The sequence below is a fragment of the Gnatocerus cornutus genome, chromosome 9 (assembly GCF_029298725.1).
Source record: "Gnatocerus cornutus isolate USDA-ARS CGAHR chromosome 9, icGnaCorn1.1, whole genome shotgun sequence".
NCBI classification, from domain to species: domain Eukaryota; kingdom Metazoa; phylum Arthropoda; class Insecta; order Coleoptera; family Tenebrionidae; genus Gnatocerus; species Gnatocerus cornutus.
Window position 1 is genome coordinate 8,476,813 of NC_142241.1, and position 25,734 is coordinate 8,502,546.

Here is a 25,734-nt window from a genome sequence, read left to right on the forward strand (position 1 = left end):
TTATTTTGTCCAAATACTTTCATAAAGTAGTAAAGTTATGAATATATTTATTATTAAAAAAAACAAGTATAAAAAATCCTCAAACAAAAAGGACTTTGGAATCCCCGCGCTATTTCTTCTGATTATCCTCTGAGCACTGCCAAGAGATCGGGTTGCAAAAGTTGCGCTTTTGAACTTCCATCTGTGTCGATTTGACAACGTTATGAGTTGCGCAAAAACGTCTTTTTTCTTTAAAACCATCGATTTCTTCCTGACTCAAATATTCCAGATTTGCTCTACAATTACGACTTTGTAAACACAACTAACCGCAGTATCTTACTTTGGAAGCACAAATCTCTTGAATTTGTAACTTTCGTTTTTTGGAGGCTTAAATTGACAATGATAACTAGTAGATGCGCTTCTGCGAGGATCATTGCGGTCGTAATTCCACTGCACTAATTTTTCCCGGCGCAAACGAGATTCTGTTACGTTGCCCTACAAGAATTTGAGAGTCTGTTCGACTGTGAAAGAACCTACATAGCTGCAAAGGTACTCATCTGTGGGCTCATGGCTTGCCTTCAGTAGGTGCCAAACTCTTGGAATCTGTTTTTTGTAACATTTCGGAATGTGATTATAACTTAAATCGTACGACGTGGAGAAGTTATCATTAAACTCTTCACCATCCACTGGAATAGCAAACGACAACTGTTGAATTTAGAATGAGGGCCGAATGAACGAAGGTCTTGTTACCTCAGCGTTCATTATTTGGTTCCAAGCCATATTCTCATCTCGTTTTGTGAGAGTTTTTTTGGAATGCTCTGTGTTGTAGGTGGTGGAATATGTCTGATTTTCTTGCACCGGTGGTTTGGCATTTAAGCGATTGAGGTGCCATGGTCCGATGAGGACTTTATTCGAATATCGTGTAGGTTGCTAAAAGTCTTCTATGAAACTGTGTTAAAGAAATACGGATTTGTACAGGGTACTCAAATGGGCGCCTCATAGAAAAAAAAAGAAGTAAAGGATGAGCTCACACAAAAAAATCAATCAACTGTCAGAATGTTGTCTAAGCAACGTATCGTCAAGCTCCAAACTCTGCAATTCTCGAGGAACCAAGAACCACTTACTTTGTTTTATAAGCGATTTTTGTTTTATTTTTAGGACATTGCAACACGACTAACTCGCGCAGTAAAATTACACTATGTAATTACAAAAATAATTATGTTTTTTTTTTCTTCACTGCGAATTAAAAAGTGGTCACAAGATGACAATGTAAATTATTTGCGGATCTATTTATCTATGTAGGGGGATGTTATATAACAATTAAATAAGTGAAACTCAATATAATTTCCGCGACGAAATTTTAAGGAACGTATAAAGTCTATTTCGGCATTAAAATCTCCAAATCGGCGAGTCTTTGAAGTCAATAACACTTTGAAATCCTAGTATCTGGAGAACTTTAAGATCATTTCACTAACTGCAATTTTTGGTTGCTGTTAATTTCCATTTGATAACAAAAAGGAAAAGAACAAAAATTGTATTTTGAATTTTTAACGTAAAACCGCATTTTATTTTCATAGTTTATTATTGGTTTTTTAACACTTTTGTTTAATTTTATGAATATACATAATTGTTAATTTTCAAAAGCGAGAAACAAATTAATTTATTATTTTTCTTGGGGACAACAGTGTTATTAATTTTGCCACTTGTTTTTCATACTTACGGTTTTTGCGCCCCACGGAGTTTCCGAATTTAGAAAGAAATGTGAAGATTCCTGATAATCGTACTATAAATAAAAATTTCAAAATCCCACCGCACTTCCTTCTTAAAGGAAACTCCGAACACAACTGACGGATTTGATTAGAGGTAGTTAAGTAACTCATTTTTTTGTCGGTTCCACTAATTTATTTGAGAAATGAAATGATTACCTGCTACTTTTTTAACAAAAAAAAATTAAGACTGTGGCGTAAGACACCTCTTTGAACTATACTATTATTTTTTATTACGGTAATGTGCTAATTTGTAGAAGATTTTCACATTTTAATAATAAATTGATACATGTCAGGATGTTGGGTTGCATATTTTTGAAATCGAACTTGGTGCTAAATAGCTGAAAATAGCGTTGGAAGTCGTATGCATCACATGTAAGCCACTGAATTTTTAAATCGCTCCAGAAAAAATATTTTAATTGGATTTTTAAATGAATTATTAAAAATGCAATTTATTTTCAAACACCAAATTTTGTTGTAATGTTGACGCGCTTTTGGATAGCAATGCAACCATCATCTGAGCGATGATTAAATTAGTCATGAAGCGCGCGTCAGCATTCTTTGACAAAATTTGGTGTTTGAGAATAAATTGTAGTTTTGATAATTTTTGTCAACACCAAGATTTGATCCAACAATTTTTTTTTTAAATGAGTATTGAACCTAAAAACTTGCAAATCTCTAAATATTGAAATCCAACAACCAGAAAAACTTTGAGATTACATGGAAACTGAAAGCCGGAAAATCTGAATATTATGTATAATTACAAACTTTTTATTGTGTATCCACTATAACGAGAACACGGTTATGGTGAGACATTATTGTGTGATTTTATTTTTTCGCTATAGGTGAATTTTACTGTATGAGCAGATCACGGTGCTGTTGATTATGCAACCAATTATTCACCAGTGTTTTAAAATTTTCGCCATAACAGGTCTGCCGGCGCATGCGTCATTCCCTTGTGTCAGTTGTCAAAATTGCTTGCGATTATGATTTGCTGTCAAATCAGCTGTTGTATACAATTCTCTTAAAATAAATTGAATTTTATTTGTGATAACAGTGTTCCTCGGTGTAATATGAATAAAACTGTTATTGTATAACATAAAGTGTAACATTGGTGTTGTGAATAAGAACTATCATCATCCTGTCTCTCGACCTCGGCACTAACCCTGAAGAAAATAATTGTAAAATGTGTGAATCACCTGTCTTCTAACTCTATTATGTTGCGTTCACTCCCCGAAGATGGTGCCTCGACGTCCGGCCCTCGACGCCTGGTTGTCTGTCGTCATGGCAACTTGAGCTGATAGCGCCGAGATGGAATGGTGATGGGCAAACGGGAGATGGACAAAACCACCGAAGATATAGAAGTCAATTGTGATATTAACGTCAATCCCGATGATACCAATACCTGCCAGTTTCTTAAGTGCAATGTTAATAAAGACAAACCGATTTATCTCGAACCGCTTAATGTCGATGAAGTTGTTAACACCCCTGTTAACAGCCACAGTGTGCTGAAGAGGACCACCAATGTCAGCCCCCAGAAGAACAGGATTTTTGCTAATCAGAACGAGGATGGGTCTTGGCTGCTTAGGTGGGATGTGGACAGGCAAAAAGAAGATGATTTCCTGGCGCTGTGCTACGAGGGTAAGTCTTTGGGGGTGAACACGAGATGTTATGTAATGTGAGGGGCAAACTTTTTATTCGATTTTTTCGAAGGATTTGCATCAATGTCGTGATCTGCACTTTTATAAAATCATAGTTCTAGTTTTTCTACATATCTAAAATTAAAATAAAAAATCCGTTTTGGAACCACCCAAATCAAACAACTTGTCAAGTTTGTAGGCCATTAATAAAATTCAATTTTATTGAGGGATAGCGGTGGTGGTAGTTGCGAAAACTGCACAAAAAACACGTTGAATTGGATACAAAAAAATAGACATAAAAAACAATATACTTGGGTAGGCTTTACTTCACCTCCTTTAATTATCTCTAATTACCTCTGTCTGATCAACGTAATATGTGATCACGGTAGACGTGGAAATCGTCAAGTCCTGTTTGTAAAATAATTGATATGATTATTTAATTCATATAATTTTTTTGAACTCAAAACCAATTTACACGGCATTATTTCAAATGAATTACTTTATTCCTTTTGAAACGTGCAATTTTGCTAATTCATGGCTTGAGATATTAACATAATTTTACTCCAACGTCTGCAGTAAAAATTCGTGTCAATTGCACAAAATTACTTCCGTTGTTCGAAATTCATACTCATTCTCATTAATATTTGATTTACCCGAATGGTAACTAACCATAGTGTCGAAAATCTTACTGATGTGTTAGTTTGATACGGTACAACGCTAATTTTGATTACTTCCACGAATTTTCTTAATCAATAAAGCGAGAAAAATTTCACGCACGATCAGATTCTGAATACAGAAAGCAACTCGAGCAAAAGGGGTGATCTCATTGTCGGCGCATTACTCACCACAATCTTTTATTACGGTGGAAGAGTCACCCCGGACCACGCATTAATTTTCCCATCTAATCCGATTAAAAGTCGGGGAAATGGAAATTTTTCATGTTGTACTTATTTACAAGGAAATTAGTTGCAAATCCGAATCAAATAACTCGTATAACCGCATGCAATAATTAAATCTAATAACATAAATTGTGATTGTAATTTATTTAAATGAAAATTATGATTACAATTCAATAGTACTAATTAAATTAATAATAGGCCTGACTTTGTTACGTAATTTAGTAGCACTGAAATAGCAATCGAAAAAGACACGTGGTCAAAAGGGTTGAAGCGTAAGTTATCGACTGACACTCATGGTTGCCAAAAATTTCATTTTTAATGTCCGCATTAACTAATAATAATACTACTCAACCTCATTTTTGTCAATAGGGATTATGTTTTTTTTTTATCAAAAGGGTGTCTTTGCTTTTTGTTTTTACAGGGTGTTATCAGTACGCTCAGTAAGAACAGCAAAAAAGATAGTTTATTCCTAATTGCTTATTTAAAGGTTAACATTTGATGTCTTCACAATAAATTCGTTTTTGTTCTCTTTTTTTTAAACTTTCGATTTTCTTATTTTTTTCTTATTGAAACTCCAATATCTCACTTATTTTTCGAAAAATCATAATCTAATTACGCCGCATCATTTGGATGCGTATACCGCGTTCATGATAAAAAATTCGTACTTACCTACTATAACAACACCGTGTACATATGAACGTTTGTCTTTTATTTGCGTGTATGTATTAAGTTTGTCTTCTAATTTCTTTGATCTTTTGTTGTGGTCTTCATATAATTTCAGTGTTGTTTGTCTTCTAAATCTTATTATCCATGGCATTGTTTTATTCCTGAAATCTTTTTTTACATAAGTGAGGTAGAATCTAAAGTATTCAACCAATGAATCCATGTTCTAAGAAGATATCAAAAGACGGAATGTTTTCGAAGAAAGAAAGAATTCATCCCAAAAATTCATTCAAGGGATCTATCCAAAAGTTGAAGAACCAAAGAAACAGACAGATTTGAATGATTCAAATTAAACATACAGAAAATTTTCAACAATCTAGTAAACAACAGAATAATAATGTAAAGAAAATAAAAACAGTACTTCTAATTAATAAACTAACTGTCAAGTTTAGCCCAACCACCGCTGGAAAGCGACAATAAACCTGCAACCACAAACTTCTGACGATATAGAAAAGGTTCCATTGTTTTACAGGAAGTGGCTACAATTAACATGCCTATATACTTCGGTGGCTATTTTTTGTGGTTTGGAACAAATAGTTTGTCATTGGTTTTCAAGAAATGCCAATATTAATTTGCACCCCGAACGAAATTAGCAACGGTTTTCTACGACCATTGACTGAGAAATTTTTTGAAAAATGATTTGTAGCCCAATGGGCAATTAAACACAGTTCGTATACAGAAAGGAGTTAGTAAAAGTTGTATTCCTCCCGTTTGATTTCGACTTGGATTTTGCAAATCAACGTTCTTCAAATTTTGACATAATACCACTTTGGTCTTCTATATCTTCTGGTTCTCAGAGTGACGTCTTCTAAGAGGATATCGTGATAATATTGGGTTGGAAACCACTGATATTTTTGATCGTCATACTATTAAAGTTTGATGCTGGCAAGATCATTTGGTGTACAAAATTAGCATGACACTCTTTAGTTGAAGTATATCTGTTTCGCATTTCAGCATCTTCTGCGAACCATTTTATAGAATCAAATATAAATCACTCTATATGTTTGCATGCTTCCGAATGAAAACTAATATGTTTACGAAATAGGATGTTACGTAACATCGTTGACAAGACGAACGGGGTCAGTCAGACGACACCGAATAAACACCATCATTCATTCCCGATTCCGATGAATGAAATCTTTTGACACGAGCTTGGGAAAGGCTCCCTTCTGGAAAAAAAAACTAGACTTCTTTCCCGGAATTCCCGCCGTGCCCACGAGCCGCCCTTCACACCATCTATTTATGGTAGGAAACGGCGCCTTAATTTCACCGACGTACCTACACAAATTTATATCCGTTGATATACATGGGCGTAGACATGCTTCGGTTCGTTAAGTTATTTCTGTAAATATTTGTAGAGTACGTGTTTATGCGGCCTTGGCACCTGTATTTTATTCAACGTGGCTGGGAAGAGGTGCAGCGGACAATTTCGAGGAATCTGACTGGTGGTCACGGCAGATCCGCTCAGATTATCAATTCAAAATTGAGAAGAGTAAATAAAAAAATTGCTAGCGGTGAGCACAGGTAGATTGGTGGGTTTTGTACTTTTTCGAGGGATCGCCTTCCGGCGGAGACGGTTTTCGGACTTCTTAATTTCGACGTCCGGTCGACTCGGTCGTAATCGGATTGTCTTCTATTCGACCCCCAAAACACCTGCGATTTTCGTGTTGACTTTTATGATCAAAGGTCCGGACGCGGAACGTGAGAAACGCGGAGTTTTTGCCCGGACGTGTGGATATGTCAGAATGGAAAGGGTGCAACATTGTTGGCAATTCATGCTTAACAGGATTTGGACGAAGACGTCTACAAAGATCTAATCTACGGGATCCACAAGATTAGGATGAAGAATAATAATTCTAAAGATTCCTAATGTGAAAAAATCAGAAGAGCACTAATCTTCGTGTCTTCACTTTCTCCTCCGTATCCAGCGGCGGAACAAAATGGCTCTAGTTTTGTCCGGTTGAAAGGAAGGAAAAGCTTCACGTGTCTACATTCCGTTTTTCCTTCAACTGCATACAAGTGAAGTAAAAGGGATTTTTTTCTATTTTTCTATTTCCCTTTCTTCAGGCACGTACAGGCTTTATACTTCCGGAAGTAACCACCTGACGATCTTGCGAAATTACGCGTCAATTCAGCCCATTCATTTCCAACTGAAGAATCATGTTTCAGCACTTGGATCTTCACGATTTTTGCATTTGTCCTTTTCCATTTAAATCCTAGTGCGAACGGCCGCTGAAGGCCTCGCTACGTCCGGTTTGAAATTAGAATCGACGAAATGTCAAAAAAGTCTTGGTCTGACAGCATGACCCCAATTAACATCTTGTTGACTTCCGTCTCAATGTACTTTTCAGGATAATTTTTTTCCTCATCGAACACACCTTCGAGGCGGTCCCTAAGGTCCGATTACTTGATTAGAAAACGATGGCGTGAGGCACGAAAGGTCATGCACATGCTATTGGAACGGCGGTTTAGCAAATCGATCACCTGTTTGCTACATCCGCCAGACAGGGTCGATTACAATACATTACGAGCCCATAGCCGAATTACATTATTCTAATAAGATGTTGAGTGGCGTTGACTCGGTTTTAAATGGAGAGTAATTTTTTTCGTTTTCTCGAAAACGTTTTTGACGCCACATCTGAAAAATATTTACATGATCCGATTAGTTTCCAAGCAGACCACCTGCCGTGTGTATACCTTGCGAGGTGTCGAAGTGTAAACAAAAATTGCTGTAATTCGGTTTCGTCGATTTTTAAAAATAGACTTACTGAAAATTCAGTTATTCTTAGTTCGACGTTATACAGAAACAGGAAATTAATTATAACGTAATTGTGAGAAAAAAGTCTTTGTTGAAGATGTGAACGCCACAGACAGGATAGAAATGTTTATTTACAAATTTATTTATAAAATACACAGCGAAGACGAGAAAAAAACTCATATTTTGACGTACGACATAATTACGAGTTGAGAGTAATTAAGGCCCACATCCGCCCTTGAAACAGAACCATGTTAAATCTGATAAATTAGTAGCGCAATTAAAGAGGCAAAGGTCAAAAATGTGACCACTTATCGTTGGACATCACTGAAAGAGGAAGATGTCCTGGAGAACGCTTTGGTTCGCTCATATCTAGAAACATTAATCTTGCACTGGATTTCGTCAACTGTTGCAAAGATCGCTGATGGTTTTTTGATTCTTTTTATAAATCGTCTCATGAATTTTCTGGACTGTTCACATTAATCATGGTCAAAGCGAGGATAATGATTGGGCCATTAAGGTTTCCGTTCGCGTTTAAATCAGAAAATAAAGCGACCAGCGAAAGGAAACTGACCATTAGAACAGCACCAAAGTTTGAAAGTTTTTATGCTTTTAACACAAACTAATTTGATGTAGAGGAATATTTATCAGGATTTTACAGTTTTTTCCACATGAAAGTGAGAATTTTATCACTTTTATCATCAAAGTTATTTTGATGAGTCCTGTCAAATAGAACGCACCGGATGAATGAACATTTTCTTTTAATTTACAGGAAAATAGTGCCGCTTTAAGCCGAGGTGTGGGTTTATCGAATGAGTCTATCGAGATTTCTCCGATAAGGATAAGATAAATCTTCGAGCAGATTAAATTTACGCCTCAATAAGTTTTACAATTGTGTACAACATAACAGGAAACTGTTTGACAAGATTTTTTTTATTTTCTTTGTTGCCGGTAGAAAGTTTGATAAAATTATATTCTCTAGGATCGTCTAGAAAACTTTATAAATTTTATTTTGTTGCTTTTTTTAGAATGTTTTGGCTGAAGAATTTCCACGATTTCTTTAGCATTCCCTGGAATTCTCCCGAGATTCTAGGAGATTTTTCTTCTTTGAATCCCAGCCAGTTTTTGAATGATTATGAATGAGATCTGAGTTTTCTACATTCTGATTTGCACTACAGACGCGTTTTGATGAAATCCGCTCGTTAGACGGCGATCCATAACCAATAAAAATGAAAAATTTTATTTCTCGAACGTGATACAGCACATCAGAATTCTTACAATTTCGATTGTGTTCGAATCGGGCTAGAATGGCGTCCGTATTGTTTCTTCTCTTTTACGGCGCTTCCTTGAACACTTCAAAGAGTATCGAAAACAATTAACAGGAACGACGTCCGCTGAACCTTCTCCATCATTTTCAAGTTTATAGCGTCCGCTGAATTTTACGGAAATCCATTTAGTTCCATTGAGGATTTACGCAAGCTCATAATCACTCAAAGCCGATTTCCTTATTAGATATTTTTATTATCGGCAATAAAGACTAAAGTGGACGTAATAATGCTAATTATTATGAGCACGACAGAAAATTTTGACGTGCTTAAAAGCACGCGTCCGTGCTAATACCCGGAATCCCAGAAGGCGGGGTAAAGAGGACTTCCATCCTGTCAAGGATCTACGTATTTTGTCGATATACTCGTAAAACGGTGAACAGTTGTTTCGTACACGTGACCGGTTTATCTAATTGAGGATTTGCAACAGAGTTTCTAAACGACGTGTCAATCCGATAAGTTCGGTTAGGAAGAAGAACGTTTGGAATTGAGGTAGGGTGACTATTGTCGGCATTTCAATGACTATATTGTGATGTATGTAATTTAATTCGGTCAAAGACGAAAGTGAAGAGATGTGTACCATCAAGGACGTTGCCAGGAGGAATGCTTCAATTCAGCACGGACCCTCTACTTCCTTCGGATGAAGATTAATTTGATGTAATGTAAGGATCGCACCCGGTTAGCGATTTGTGAAAGGATGATGAATGGAAGATCTCACATGAAAATAACAGTCAGGCTACGCGAACCGGTTAATTTGTATAGAAAATGCTTTTCATTGCAAAAATTGCTTTCAAAGATATCAGTCGATTCGAATCCTGTTAGCAGGTGTTTCCGCTGCACTGCCTCGAATCATTAAAAAAAATTGATGGACGAGTTGATTTAACAAAACGTTACAAGCAAGAACTGTCATCTTGAGATAAAAAGGAACTGACAGAGCACAACTCGAGTTCATACGAAACAATTACTGTAATTACGAGAGAGTAAAATTCTTCTGGACTCTGTGTGGTTTTCAACATTCAACCTCTTGGAGATTTTGGACTTTTCACTTCACCCACGAGTTGCTCTAATTTTATGGCGTGCATTATACGTAATATAATAATATTCACATGCATTTATTATGAGTAAGTACGTGGGGGTATGCTTTAAGAATTTATGAATATATTAAAGTTTTTGAATGATCTGAATGATTGTAACCGGGATGTTCTTTTTCCGTGAGCCGTCCATGTGTATATCCGGCTGCAAGGACCAAGTCTTGCATGCTATTCGACCGTCATAATCGGCAAGGAAACGACAATTTGATGAAGTTATCTCTCGTGTTGATTGAATTACGGGCGGAAGTGTAGGGATAAGTCAATAAAATCAATTGTATTAATAAGAAATGATGTCTGCGGCTTAATTGGCAATTACATTTAGAATCTGTCGTCGACAATGCATCGCGAGTTTACTGATATGAAAATTTATAATTTCCTCTTGTGGCCGGGGCAAGATTTATGTTTTATTTACATGGGACTTAATTGGCTTCTGTAATTTAAACAAATGTGTCACAAGTTTTTTACGTATTGTAATTAAGCACGCTACGAGTGGGTTGGGGTATTTTTTTTATTCGTTCCTGAGAAACCACGCGAAAGAAAGCAAATGGGTATTAATTATCGTAAATATTTTAATCGTTTATCTGTAAACCGGTCTTGATTCACTTGTTTACATTTTAGGAGTTGTGTCTGGTATTTCGCGAATACACTCATTGACGTGCGACTGGTTTTGCGTAATTAACCAACTAATTATCCTTCGACTTCATAAATTAAGATAATTATTGTGATGTCCAGGAAAAAGCAGTCTCACCTAACCACTCACTAGATTTATCATTATTCAATGCAAAGCATTCTTCGAATCATTTCTAATTTATACCGGATTTGCTGGTAATTGTGAAAATGAAGTGATGGACAAAACAACTCGTGAGTTCTTGTCTTCGCTTTGCTTTTTTTATAGTTTTGAACCGAGGTCGGAATTTGTCAAGGTCGTGTTTACTGCATCGTAATTTGTAAATCATAATAAAAATATGACTAAATTATGTAGGTATGGATGGAGGATTTTTCTGAGAAGGAATTTTTGGGATTGGTGGTCTGCTAGCGGTTCGATGATTTGCGTATTTCGCAAGGACTTGTAAATACCTTCTCAATACTTTATTTATTTATTTTAGGTCGTTTTTAGGTTGCTTCTTTTTTTGATCTCTGGCGATTTATAATTAAAACAGAGGTCAACAAAATTTACACTTTATATTCGGAAGCTGTAGGAAATTTTTGAAGTTTGTTAAAGTTGATGATTTTGTAAATGAGTGAAATTTGAATATGACACAATCTAAAAAATATTCTAGAACTTAAGGAGCTTGGTTGCTCTTAGAAGGATTTTCTCTTCAGTTTTTTGGAAAGTCAGAATAGTTTTCTAAGTGAGTTTGAAGTTTCTAAAACCAGTTAAAATTAACAAAAATTATAAAGAACTTAAAAGCTACGTAAAAATTCTCTAATTCCTTGACCATCAAATTTTCTCTGATTGCTCCTGCATGGTTTATTCTTTTTCATTCGTTCGGAAAGTCAAACTTTTTAAGTTTTCTGATTGTCAAGAATACGATTTTCTGAATTTTAAAAATAAGAAAGATTCAAGGGATGTTCAAATCCAGTATAAATTAAAGAAAAAAAGTATGAGTTTTTTAAATTCCAAGTTTAAAAGTATAAAATTAAAGAATGATACTGTGATCTTCCGATACGAGAAAAAATTGACCATTTTTTACAACAAATTGAAATCAAAATAAAATTTATTTGTTGAAGTCAGAAATTCTATGGATCCGTGGTGATTTTCTCATCGATTGTTTATCAATTTAGGACAATCACTGTCGGATGCTTTCGACTAATCTGTTGATTACATAGTTTGCATATCGGAAAAAGAGATGGCCCAGATTAATATCGGCTAAAATGTGATTTCCTGTTGTGTACTGATACAGCGGGACTTTGGTACCCGAGATAATGTTATTTATACCTCCACGCGTGGGTAGAAAATCATTTTCTATATTATTATGTACATTAAAAATGTTTGTTATCACTCGAAAATTGAACAAAAAAACTGGAGGTTAATGAGTGATGATAATAATCAGTTCTGGCAATAATTGGTAACAATAAAATAAGTATGTTACCTTTTTCATATTTTTCATTGTTGGAGGTTGCCGTACTTTTTGACATGCCATCACTGGTTCTGTCGTTATTTTAAGAGAAAAAAAATACAAAATCTACTTTTTGCTGATCTATTTTTCTACGTATGAGTGGGGGTGTTATACAACAATTAAACAAGTGAAACGTAAAATATTTCCTGCGACGAAATTTTGGGAAGCAGATTAAGTCTATTTTGGCTTTAAAATCGACAACTCAGATGGCTTCATCATTTTTCTTGTGGAAATTGCCTCTCGGTCTGGAGGCATGGTATCGTGGGTCTTTGAAGTCAATGGCTTTTGCAACTCTCGTATCTGGAGAACTTCGCGATCATTTTACTGATTTACGCATTTTTTATTTATTTATTTTTATAATTTATTGTTTTTTTTTAACTGATTAAACAAATTTTGTTTTGTTTTATGAATATAATTGTTAATTTTATAGAGAAAAACAAATCACTTAATTTTTTTTTTAAACAACTCACTAAATTTATATTCGTAAAAAAATCTACATTTACAAAAAATATCAGGAAAATATGACTTTTGTAAATGTTGTTATACAATGTAATGTACATGCAGGTGTTTTTGAAGTACACTACCGAATAAAACACAGTAATTGGTGAAGACAAGTAAAGTCAATTGATCAAAAATGCTGTATGTAAAATTCTTTCGTTTTCGAGATAAAATTAATCAAATATTCGATTAATTTTATCTCGAAAACGAAATTTTCAGTTCAGCACTATAGATTAAAGATTATAATCTTGATTGCTTAGCAAAAATCCAAGATTTGTTGTTTTACGTGGATGTCTTCTTCAGTGGTGTTTTTTTTATTGTTAGAAAAAAATTTACAAAAAGTAGTCAAAGACTGTTTAATTTTTGGTATTGTATTTCAAAAACACCTGTATCTACATGTGTTGTATTTGTCTATTAATTCAAGTGTATTTAAAAGCGGAGATTTTCTAACTATGCGGAATTTTTTAATTTTCTCGGAAAATTACAAATTTTCATCGTCATGGAAAACCGCAATTGGTAACTTTTCGTAATGAAGTAATTTATCGTTTTTATGCTGACTTTTAATTGCCCAACTTTACGCTAATGATGAGAAGTTACCTTTTTCAAAGAAGTCTGTGAGCGAATAGTAATTATCTAATTAGTTATTACAAACATTAGGAAACTTGCATTCATTAGATCATCTATGTTACACTTTCATTCAACTCTTCTGCTTACAGAAAGTGAAGATTTGGCACTTGCAATTTTATTTTGGATTAAAAAATTTCTGTCCTCTCGTTTTGACTCATCTGAATCTGCCTCATAAATTTATGAGAAAATTATACGTTGAGTAAAATTAATATTCATACGATCACTTAATCACTGATAACTTGTTATCAAAGTTCATTCATTATTATCATTATCGCATCATCAGATAATAATCGAGTGCTTTTTTCCTTCCGTCTCTGGCGCTTGTGAAGTACTAATAAAAAAATGATTGTTGTCTCTCGGTGAAAACATCAAAAATTTGAAAGTTATAAATCATCAAAGAAGCCCGCCTATTTCCATTACTTCAATTGTTTCAAGTCATCCCCTTAACAACAAAAATCCGCTGACACGCCATGACCCCGCGAAAGTCACCGACATTTTCCAAACCAAATAAAACAATCGATTATTCAAAATTGCGATCGAAAATCGGCACATCGTCACGCGTGCTCATCAAAAATGGAAAAAACAAAACGAAGCCACAAACATCCAGGTCGGCCGTGCAGACAATGCACTTAAGAATTTTCGATGTATCAACCGTCCACGCTAAGGTAAGACCGGATCTGACCCCCCTTGGTCCCTCTTCACCGTAAAGGTCGTGCGATTATGAATGAACCTGTCCCTCGCCGCTCCTTTCCTCTCTCCTAGCCCTCCTCGCTCCGTATTCTCGTTCATAACTCCCCACCAAGGCAGCCGAAGGCGTGTGCTCAGTTGTAAATTTGATACTGTCGAGTTAGTTGTTTCGTCTCCTAGGTGATTTTTGCGCAGTTGTTTTTCCATGAGGGCGGTTTTTTGAGTTTTGCGAATGGACGAGGAGGCGTTGGACGTTGTTTTTTTCTTGTAATCCTTGTAAGTTTTGAGTTGTTTCGTTGGTACGATGTGAAGTTGTGAATGAATGCTTGAATGAATTCTTACCAATTCAATGACAGTCTTGCAATTTATTGTATGTAGTAAGTAATGCCACGTTGCTCTCCCCATTCATGGAGGGAAAGCGCGGCCATCTGCGATCATTTTTATGGAATTGTCACGGTTATTGCTGCGCTGCGTATTGCCGGTAAATTTATCAATCGACAGATTTCACCGTTTTTTCCCGCTAACTCAAATATCGAATTTCGAAAATTATCGAGCTCTTTCCGGTATACTATTCCCTCCTTTTCTGTACCAACACATTAGAAAGTAAAGCGAGTACCGGTCGTGATATAATACGAATTGAATGTGAAATGTCGTGACTCCGAAAAAATATTATTTGCTCACCCGGATATTTAATCCCAAGTTTTTAATTACATTTTAATACACCAATCGTTTCCTGTGTTCTGTTCATATTAAATTCTATTTTCATGCGCCGCTTAATTGTTTACTTTGCCGTTTTTGGCTCGGGATGGCACTTAATGAACGGAAGTGTCTAATCTTCGCTTTGAAGATTATCAAACCATCGAGTTTTTAACAATTTTGCGCAGTCATCATCCTATGTCGCCAGACTATAAAAATGAAAGACGTGCAATTTGTATGCATTTTATTGGAACAATCGAATTATTCAGGAGATTCTGGGAACATTGTTATTATTATTTAGATTAGATAAGTAGCATTCTATGGATATACTTCGATTCTCTGCTAAAAGAGAGGAAATTTTCAAGAAAACACTTTCCAATAAAAATGTTTTTTAACAGTTGAGATATTGAAGAAAATAGTAAAATTTTGACCAATAATCTGAAATTTGATTTGGAAAAGTATGATCCATTTTAGGCAGGCATTTTGAACGTGTGTCAGCTTCTTGCTCGAAAACTGTCAAACCTCTCAAATGTGTCGTTTTCATACGTCAAAGCCGCTGCTTTGGTGTTAGTTACGCCATGACTTTTTTCTCAAATCCAATGCGAATTAAATCTTAATGAATCACACGACAACAGTTGCGGATATTTGGGAAATGCTTCGCTCTTCACTCTTCGCCCTAAACATCATAAAACGATCGCGTTTTTCGCGTTGTCATCTTCGGATGTGGCTAGACTATAAAAGAAAAATGAAAGTCGCACATTATATGCATTTTTATTGTGATCAAATTATTCAGTAGATTCTGGGAACTCCCCGGGAAGTAGCGGCATATTGTTGTTATTGCTTCTAGCGTAACCTTTGATTATTTTGATTATATGGTTATTCGTTAGGTGTACTTTAGTCGGTAAACAGCTGAGTGACATTTCGTCTGACATTTGCATGAAATAATACGCCTTCTGTTGACTATGATAATTGACGTCATCTTTTCATGTTTTGGTAAGATTTGTTTACCCATGACTATGATACGAAGGTTGGTAGATCTCACAGAGCTGCCAACACAATCGAAATTCCAAAGTCTGCTTCGTTGTCATAACTACAACTAGAACAGTGATAGGTTCTTCTAAGTCAGCAGTAAATTCTTCGTAAAACTTAGTCACGGAATGAGTATTGACTCAGTGAAAGGAAACGTATGATGCGTAGTTGTATTTACCGGTGTCTGGTTAAAAAGAGCAAAAGCATGAGAAACGCCCGGTAAAGTTCCTTTCATTAATTAAATGAAAAGTTTGAGCAGAATCCGGAGGAAATCATTTGCGCTTCCACGCCTCTCTGGACGCCGGTTAACATGCCATTTTCTCACTGTCTAAAAGTTACGGTACCATAATGGTTCCAATCATTAAAATCGCTTTAACTAATTAAAATTATCTAAGCCGTGCCTTATTTTAGCCGACTTCCGTTTATTAATATAATAGCGCCGCCGGTTTACGTTGCGTCATGTTTCTAATTTCTATAATCCAAAGCAGAAGACATGTCGTCTTGACAAAACATAATTGAATTTGTTACACCCATGGAAAAACAATCACCAATAAATAACTACCTCTTTCTTTAAAGAAAATTTTTAGGTTTCGCTTCACGGCCGGAACCTCTCGCCCACTATTCAGGTGTTCATTTTTATTGTGGTAATAATAATTCCCACACGATCCACTATTTTTAGTTGATATAATAAACGAAAATTTCCACATAATATCGAGCGCGCACAGGATGTTTACGTAATTGTAATTCTGTTTAATTTTGAGAGAGCAGATTTTTACATGCACACAGGACGCCTTCCTGCCAAAATGCGAAAATCGTGAAAATAGAACGCATTTCATTTCACTAACGTTATCAAAGTACCAAACTTTATTTGCGTTAGTTTGATTAAATCACCAACAATACCCCTTCAGATAAAAGCTGCGGAGACAACTGGAATGAATAGGACACGTGGTCAGGATTTAATTTTTACGAGGGCGCCCACACATATCCTGTCCGAGGAATGTTGAACGCCGATCCAAACGTTTACCTCGAGATAAGAGGAGGTGAAAAAATCAGCCGATTCGGCGGCGGCGGTGGGCGACGAATTATGAGTAAGATGGGATGTATTTAGTGTGGGTCAAGATGATGGCTTTAGCAGTCATGGAGTAAAGATCAAGGCGTTGGATCAAGGAGAAAAACTTCGTTCAAAATTTAATATAGAGCACTTGTGTCTTCAGATATTCAGGGACCGGCAATAAAAAACGAGAAAGAGCGTTCCGGATCGTCCGCCTTTTCTCCGACACGAGTGATTCAATTCAAATGAATGTCCACTGGACGTTATTAGAATTTTTTGTTTTATTATTATTAGTTCTGGAATACGATAAAACAATGACGCGGCGTTTAGTACACCTGTGGGTAAATAAGAAAGAGCGTCCATGCATTCTCAAATGGCTGGTTTTCAATTTTCAATGTTTTTTTCTCCTCGGATTTTTAAATTAAACAACTGAAGTCTGAAACGAAAACGTATATAAAAATAAATGCTATTTTAAAACGAAGAGATTTTTTCGTTGGTGCTGTCAGGTTAAACTTCACTATTTTCAGAATTGAAGGTTGCAGGAAAATGTAAATAAACCACAAATTTTAGAATATTTGCAGATTTTTTTTTCTTATAAAACTGAATACCAAAATCACGTTCTTTTGGGATTAAAAAGAACTTAAAAAAGGCGAAATAAGTTCAAAACTTTCTCATTTGCTTGCAAGACCATTTCCAGCTGAATGGTTATTGCGAGTTTCTTTGAATTTATGTAAGAAAATCTCATGATCTAACCATCTTAGAACTTCCCTCATTTTTAGAATGAAGCAATAATTTACGTGGTACTTTTCTTCCTGTTCTGAACAATATCATTGAGACTAAATTTAGCATATTGACACAGATCCAGAGATTGAAAAAAAATACTTCAAACAGTCTAATTTATTTATTTCTTTAAAATTTTTGTACAAACCACAGAAACGAATTAGACAGATCCAATTGGAAGTCATTCATCCAGGTCGCAATTATTTTCATATTTCTTCATACTAGTTTAACCTGCTTTCTACCGACGCGCCGTTTGCCACAAATCTGCCATGTGCCATTTCCTCCGCAAAACTCCAGCCACTTTAACCACCCACACCCATTCGTAAATTCTTCTTTTCGAAACCTTAGTCCACCGATTTTTCTCATTCACATTCTTAACCACGCCTGCAAAGGCCGCCGAAGGTCGTTTATCCCACTCGAAAACTCTCAAAATTTTGGAAATCTCGAGAAAACTCATCCGATTGTTCCACTACTCTCGTTTCCGGTTCACTTTCCTCGATTCCCAGTTTCCGGTTTGTCTGTTTAGGCGCCAAAATCCAGCATCTGTTGCACGCTCTCTAATTAGGGGCGAGTGGTCAACTGCCCACTATTACACATTCGTGATACACACGGTATATGGAAATGAGAACGTGCAGAGGTGTCGTACGCGACATTCAACCTGCTATTCCCATCTCGGTGAAAGACCCGACCTACCCACATGGTGGTAAATGGTAAGGAAGAGAACGCGACGGCCCTAATAAACGTCTTAGTTTTTCTTGCATAACAATGTAGAGGACGGTTGTGCGAAATTGCCGGTTGCGTAATTGGCCGAAAGCGCTGCGAAAGCTGACCACCTGGTGCATGCTCAGGTTTTCAATGGAAAATGCACTTCTTCTTTTCAACTATACGTCGAATAATTTAACACTGGGAGATTAAAACGGTTGCTAATGTCATTAATGCCGAAGTTTGATCACCGGCTGCATTGTAGATAAAGTAAAAATCGATTTTATGGCTTATCGCCTTTGGAGAAGATAATCTCTTTATAGTATCCCAGATACATAAATAATGCTTCAAGGTATGACGAAACACGAAACTATTCATCTTACAATGTAATTAGACTTTGAATCAATTTTATGGTATTCGTATCGGCAGATATCAAAAATTAAAGCGGCGAAGAAACGAGTAAATTTATTCCCATAACGTCGCGCCATGCTCCCAATTAACTTTTAAAACACCACTAGGTACAAATTATGTTTTATTAAAACCGGAAATGTTTTCGTTTCCATTTATTTAGCGAAGACGGCAATTTGTTATGAAACTATCGACCGTCGTACCTCCGCCGCCAATCTTTTTTGAGAATCTTCGCCCGGGTATTTTATATGTAAATGCGTCGATTCTGTGAACAAATTGCGTTTTATCCCAACAATAATGTGTATGAAAGTTGATTGGATGACGCGGACCGGAAGCGGCGACATGTGCAGCATCCAACCGCCGGATATGACAGGCATTCGCTGGTACATGCGGTTAATAATTAATCATTTTATTAATAAGTCATCGCTTGGAGGACAAATTTCGCAGGAATGCAGGTGTTAATTGGTATTCTTGATGAGAACTAAACCATGACCGATAACCCGCTAAGGAAATAGAAGTTTCTTTTTTCGTAAGTGATACAATCAGTGCAATATTTCATCATGATCATGCATCAAAGTATTTATCTCTTAATGAGTGTATTTGGGGTTTGATTGGGATTTCGTGTTATAATCCCTGCTCTTGAAATAACTAATAAACTTTATCTCGTGTCGGCGCGCTTTTTACTTTAGATGAATATTCTTTGTCATTGGTATTTAGCCATCGCACGCGCTCACTGTTTTTTTTCGCTCCGGGTTTCTGAGTAAAACGGTGGGATGTTCTCTTAATAAAACGAACACGTCTTTCGTGGAAATGGTATGATTGCATAATTATATTTTATTGTTTGTCTTTTTTTGAATGTTGCCTAATTTCCGTTTGTCTGAACCGCCACTGGTTATTGTTTAAATACAACGAATGAAATATACGTGTGTACGAACTGTTTCACAATGAAGCTGACGGTTTATATTATTTCTCGCCGTTTTATGTGGCTTGAAGTGCATTGCTTAACATAAGAAATAAATATTTATTAACTTAAATTAGACGTAAATGTAACCGCCTGATAGCTGCGGTGGCGTCTTACAAAACGCGTCATTTTTTGAGCACTCAGTGCATATTTGTTTCGTTAATAATCTCGCCATTGGAAAAACGGAAACGCACCCCGCCGACCGGATACACTTCTCAGCAATTACACAAATAAACACAGGAAACTTTGGCAGTAAATACCATTTTATTTGCGTCGATGGTTCGCGATTAATCAGTTCGATCGAGGATTTTTCGATGTAAAATTATTCTCGCTGTCTATTCATAGATCAAAGTCAGAGCATTTTCAAACTTATTTATGATGGACGCTGAAATTTTCGTCGCTGTCACAGACATTGGAGGATGTGCGTCCTCCCATTTCGGGACGAGATGTGTTCTGGAAGGAAGTATGCCTGTTAGGTTTTCGCGGCTGGCATAGATAAAATTAGACACAGAGAGGTGTATGCTTGGTAATTCGAGACGTGAGATGATGTATGCACCACGGATGGAAAAATTGCCAAAAGTAGGATTTAAGTGGAAAATTGATTGTCACGCTCTGGATGCGAGACCGAAGATTCTGGTTTTCTTCTAAATGAAGAGCGGTAAAGCGGTTTTAGATAATTACTGTTGTGGTCAGATGCTGGATTTGCATTCCGTAAAAACTGTAATGCGTGCGTGGTTGGGGAGTTACAACGGTTGTGGTTTGCATATCGATTCCATTAATCGATGGACAATTAAAAAAAATGGGAATCATTTTTAAGTTCTGACCGCAAAACGTTTTTAGTAATCGAACAAGAAGTGTTTGTAAAATCACCACCTGTCGACAATTAACGTCTTCACTGGAATTCTATGAGATTCGAGTGGACTTTCGCGGGATTTTCTCAAAGTGTGGCTTTTCTGAATGCTTGGATTTTTTTTTCTTATTTAAACAATAATTAGAATAAACTTTTCTTACTCCCGCGGTTATGTAAACAATTCGTGTCTCGTATGGACTTTAATTCGAGGATTCTAGAAAGTCGAAAGAATCCGAAGAACGTTAAAAGACAATTTTTTTGGTAAAATTTGTAATAAAAATTCTGGCTTAATGTCGAGTGTTAAAATAAAAAAAAAAACAAAAACTTGAATCATTACGTTTTGTGATGCTTCCATCGACTGGACCCAGTTCATGTTTATTTTCCCTTATTCGGAATTATGTGGGCTAGCAATGTGTAAACAGCACATCGATGTAGATTCTACGAAGTCGCAGCGACTTTGTAAATTGGCGAACGAAAAAGCGGCTTTTACTGTGTTTAATTACATTAGATGTTGGTAGCAGTGTCTTTGACACATGTCAACAGTGACATAATTAACGTTTAACGTCAAGCAGAGCTACCAACACATGTCGAATTCTATCGCCTCATCATCAATTTTCTGTGTTTAATTGGAGCAATTCCGGTGCCTGAAATTTTCAAAGTGTATCATTACACTACTTCCGATTATATCAAAATAATTTGAATGTTCGAATAATTTCGTCACGCGAGGTGTATTTTTGGCAACATTTGTTCGAATTCCAACTGTCACGAAAGCATCTTCATTCAAGACTGACTCCCGATGTGGTTTGTCTTGGCATGAATGAGTGGTTTTCAATCGGGGCCACACGCACTCAACGGACTACTCAACCGCGAGCTGTCTGACACAATGACTTGTATATACACTTCCGGCAAAGCACCGGAAATTTCTCTACGAGCCTCTAATGAAGTTATTATTCGGTTTTGAGAGTTGCAGCGTTGACGTTGTCCATTAACGCATCCAACCCTTCTTCCTCTCACGTTTCTTTATAAAGTCTGCATTTTCTCATGGGAATTCTTTCGGAATTAAAGTCCATAATCAAGATGGAAATAAATGCCTTGTGTTTCTTGGACGTGATCCGAATTAATTCGATATAGAAGCATACAGACTGCGGATTTTTCCACGGATCTCAGACTGAGACAGTTTCCCGGAAAATGTAAAAAATGGCGTGTTACGCACTCGTTAAATATTTGCTCGGCGTTTTTTTTTCGGAAGCTGTGGCACCCATAATTTGTACTTCCGAGAACACAAACACAATAAAACTATAAATAGTTTGACTTTTAACCATCCCCTAACAATTAGGGTGTTGTGCGAGCGCACGAGATTAAGACCAGATGTTGTGCCACAAGGGAAACGGAACCGGTATTGTTACCTGCAGTTGTTAAAAGCCGGATCGGACGTCCTATATCCGGTGCGGCGTACAATGAGACCGGAAGAATGGTTAGGCGATGGAATGTTGGCCATTTCCGAAAACCACAGATTTGAGTCACATGAGCTGATTCACTAAAATAGGGGCGGATTCTTCCGTTTGGCGGAATTTATTTTTATAACACTCTGTATACACGGACGTAGGCAACCCCTACTCGCACCTGTATTGTGAGTTGCCTAGGTACTAAAACTCGGCTCTTTGCAGATAGCACCGCTCCAGAGGAGTGCCTGGCGAGGCAGCCCGTCTCAGACCAGGAAACCAGCACCATGTGGCTCTTGGATATTCCTTCCCACAATGGTAACACATTTCATTTCTATTTTATAATCTAATATAATTTTTTCAGACTGTGAAAAACTTTTGTGCTTCCGATACTACGACGGTGCAACTTTAGATTACTTAGCCCAGACAGACTCTCTCATAATAAAACACCCAACAGATAAACTTAAAAAACTCATAAAAGTCAAGCAAAAACACAAGTGCAATGGTATCGAAAACGATGCGTTTCAGGACGAATCCGAGATACCAACATTAAAAGGCTCAAATTCGCTCGAAAATCTCAACACCAACAAAGACGAGCTGTTTGCGGGTGTTAAGAAAAAGTCAGTCAATGGCTTAGTTCGATCAGAGAGTACTAATATGGGTGGTACAAAAAAGAAAATTAGATCGAAATTAAATCAGAAGTCGCCGAATAAAGAGTACTACCAAATCTGGACGGCTTATAGTAATAGCGATAATAACCCGCCTGATGCAGAAACTAGTGCTTGTAGCTTCGAGTTTAATGAGCAGATAGCGCCTCCGTTACCTCCACGGACTTCTCATAGACCTTTAGAGAGGTCTCATGCTTTAAATGCTGGTTTAGATTCGCCTCCGGAAGTTATGCGGCAAAATAAACCCAAAAAGATGCAAAAACCTGAAGATACGTTTAATTTTGAACTGATAGATACCGATGAGGATTATAAGACTGCTTCACCGGCGTCTTCAGTGAGTGAAGATTTAAGCTTATCTACGCATAAGTTTAAAGCGGCCTTGTTAGAAAACGGCAAAAAGTTGATAGGGAGTGATAATTATATAACTACGGTTTTATCGAAAAATTTAGATACGATTTCTAGTCCAATTGCGAATGCTCATTTAACTTTAGAACCTAAGGATAGTCAAAGTTCTCAATCTACTCAAAGTAGTAGCTCAGTAGACGTCGTAGACGGCGAACCTAGTGCAGACTTACCTCTCAAACCCCATAAGCCTTTAACCCGGCAAGGTTCTCTTCAAAAACCTGAAACTAGCTTAGAAGAAGCTTGCGTCGAAGTCCCACAGACCCCCGTACACAAGGCAAAGACAGAATTAAAAGACTTTGTAAGACCACATCCTAGAGCTTTAGACCGAGTGGCTGGATTAGCCGGATCTTTACCAGTATGCCCTCCAACACCCACTCATAGATCAAGGAAACCGAGGAACAGCGATTTGAGACCTCCCACACTGAAGTCGACGGAGCTGGAAGAAGTCGCGGCGGCACCTGAAGTGAAACAAGCGGACATAAGACCACTTGAAAGTTTGGAAGGTTGGAGCGAAACCAACGAAAGTGGAGACCTCAAACCCGCGAAGGATAATCCAAGATTAAGTCTAATCGCGTTGTCTGAGTTGAGAAATGTTGATAGAAGAAGTCCAGAAGTGAGGAGTCAGGATCTAGCTAGAGGCGAAGCGAGTGGAGGATTACCTTTACCGTTGCACAGGCTTAGTACCACGAGGTTACCTTCAATCCCTGAGAGGAATCATCGGATTTTAACAGTGTCTGAGATCCCCGGGGAGCACGAGGATCCGCTACCTCCTTGTAAGTGTCAGCGATTCTTTTATTTCGTTTTTTTTAATGGGTTTTTTAGCATGGGAAGCGCGGATGGACAGCCACGGTAGAGTCTTCTACATTGACCACGCTACAAGAACAACTTCGTGGACAAGACCTGGAGGAAACAGCAGTTCGATTTTAAACAGTGGAGGAGCAGACCAACATAGAAGACAGTTGGATCGGAGGTACCAAAGTATCAGAAGAACGATTAGTTCGAATAGACTGGAGGTAATGGATTATTCAGCCGCTCCACCTGGCTGCCGACTTATGACCAGACCCGACTTTTTTACGATTTTACACATGAATCAGGTAGTACCTTCTGAAGTTTGAGCGTATAGAAATGTGCATTTGGGTGGTGTTTCAGGATGCCTTAGCTTTGTATAATCGAAATCCTACTCTTAAACATATGATCGTGAAAATCCGCCGAGATCCCGCTTTTTTCGAGAAATACCAACACAATAAAGAACTAGTTGCCTTAGTCAATATGTTTGCCGACACCAGCGCTGATCTGCCCGAAGGGTGGGACACTAAGAAGGATCGAAACGCCAAGGTTGGTACCCACTGAAATATACAATAAAATATTTGTCAAAAATTCTAATATTGAAATTTTTGACAAGTAATGAATACATGTAACAGCGAATGCATTGCTTAACTAACACTACTAACAATTTATCAGCAATTCTTCATCGATCACACAAACAAGAAAACCACTTACATGGATCCCCGAGTGCCAACAGAGTCCATTTCGTTTTCCCGACGCGTATCTGATGATCTCCAGGTAAGTCAATATTGAAACTATCAACTTCTAACAATGAAAAATAAAAAATTTATATGCATCTCTAATGGAATTTTTTTATTTATAGGCTCCTATCCCACCTCCGAGACCGACCACGACTACAAGCTTTGTTTCCACCAGTAGTGTACCTGAAGTTCCCGTTGCCTATAACGACAAAGTTGTGGCCTTTTTGAGGCAACCAAATATTTTTGATATTTTACGCGAACGACACCATCCTATTGGAACTTCTTTATCACTCAGAGATAAAGTCAATGCGGTTCGGGTTGAGGGGACGACTGCTTTGGACAGGCTCAGTTATGACGTTCATCTTACCATTCTTTTGAGGTAAGTTATCAAAATTTTGCATACGAGAAGTGTAATATTTTAATAGAAAATAATGGCGCTATTATCAACTAAATCATACAACAAAAGATAATAGTAAAATTTAACTATGACCTCACATTATTATTATTAAAAAGTCATCACACATAATCATGTGAAAAAACGTGTATTGTTCGAAAGTATCCGTTCGACTTTTTCGAAAGTGTTTTGGAGATGTTGCAACTTTGGATGGAGTTGCTGAAGAAGCATCATTTTCACTGGCGCAACTGAAAAGTGAGATGTGGGTAGAGCTCAACTACGCCTACTTTAAGGAAAGGCGATTTAAAGACGGTTTATAGCAGCAAATCAAAATTAAATGACAACGAAAGCATAAACTTCTACCTATCACGAATATAATTGATTGTGGACAAGTAGCTTCCACGCCTATTCGAAGAATGGACGCGTTTATTTTCAAGGTACGCACCCAGTTAATGAGATATTTTATTGAATTTTATTAGCTATACATTCCAGTCTATTGAAAGATTTTCCTCACGTTTTTTAGCGGAAATATTGCATGCCAGTGTGGTGGTCACAGTTTTTGAATTCTCTTAAATTCAGTTTTGAGTTAGTTCTTGCTCCGCTTTGACTTTTTTAAGCTGTTTTTAGTATTGCTCAAAAAGTTTAAATCTAAAAGTTTAATTTTTTTTAAACATTTATTAATGAGTTACATAAACTCTAGAAACTGAGGATT

General features: G+C 36.9%; 2 protein-coding genes across 4 annotated transcripts in view; one reads left to right on the top strand and one right to left on the bottom strand.

Moving 5' to 3' along the window:
• Positions 1-693: 693 nt before the first annotated feature.
• Positions 694-979, bottom strand: LOC148168559 (uncharacterized). Its single transcript, XM_088046214.1, has 2 exons — positions 956-979; positions 694-909 (listed from the first exon to the last, which is right to left on the bottom strand). Exons 1-2 carry the CDS (start codon positions 977-979, stop codon positions 694-696), a joined length of 240 nt encoding a protein of 79 aa, XP_087902340.1.
• A 1,700-nt stretch (positions 980-2,679) lies between these two features.
• Hecw (Hecw ubiquitin protein ligase) overlaps positions 2,680-25,734 on the top strand; it is a 34,582-nt gene continuing 11,527 nt past the window's right edge. The window contains exons 1-7 of one of the 3 annotated variants that reach the window (XM_088045403.1): positions 2,680-3,386; positions 22,255-22,347; positions 22,394-23,875; positions 23,925-24,196; positions 24,252-24,437; positions 24,564-24,665; positions 24,751-25,007. In XM_088045403.1, the coding sequence (XP_087901529.1) occupies positions 3,062-3,386; positions 22,255-22,347; positions 22,394-23,875; positions 23,925-24,196; positions 24,252-24,437; positions 24,564-24,665; positions 24,751-25,007 (2,717 nt within the window). In that variant the 5' untranslated portion in view covers positions 2,680-3,061. Of the gene's footprint in view, positions 3,387-14,252; positions 14,387-22,254; positions 22,348-22,393; positions 23,876-23,924; positions 24,197-24,251; positions 24,438-24,563; positions 24,666-24,750; positions 25,008-25,734 lie in introns of those variants that run through there. The other 2 variants (XM_088045405.1, XM_088045404.1) reach the window with 2 other exon arrangements.

What these genes read in the sequence shown, in the direction of transcription:
- LOC148168559 (XM_088046214.1), bottom strand. Translation starts at nt 979, where the DNA reads ATGAGGCGCCCATTTGAGTACCCT. An exon ending in GGCGCCCATTTGAGTACCCT is followed by an intron (nt 910 to 955) that starts GTACAAATCCGT and finishes GAAGACTTTTAG; the next exon opens with CAACCTACACGATATTCGAA.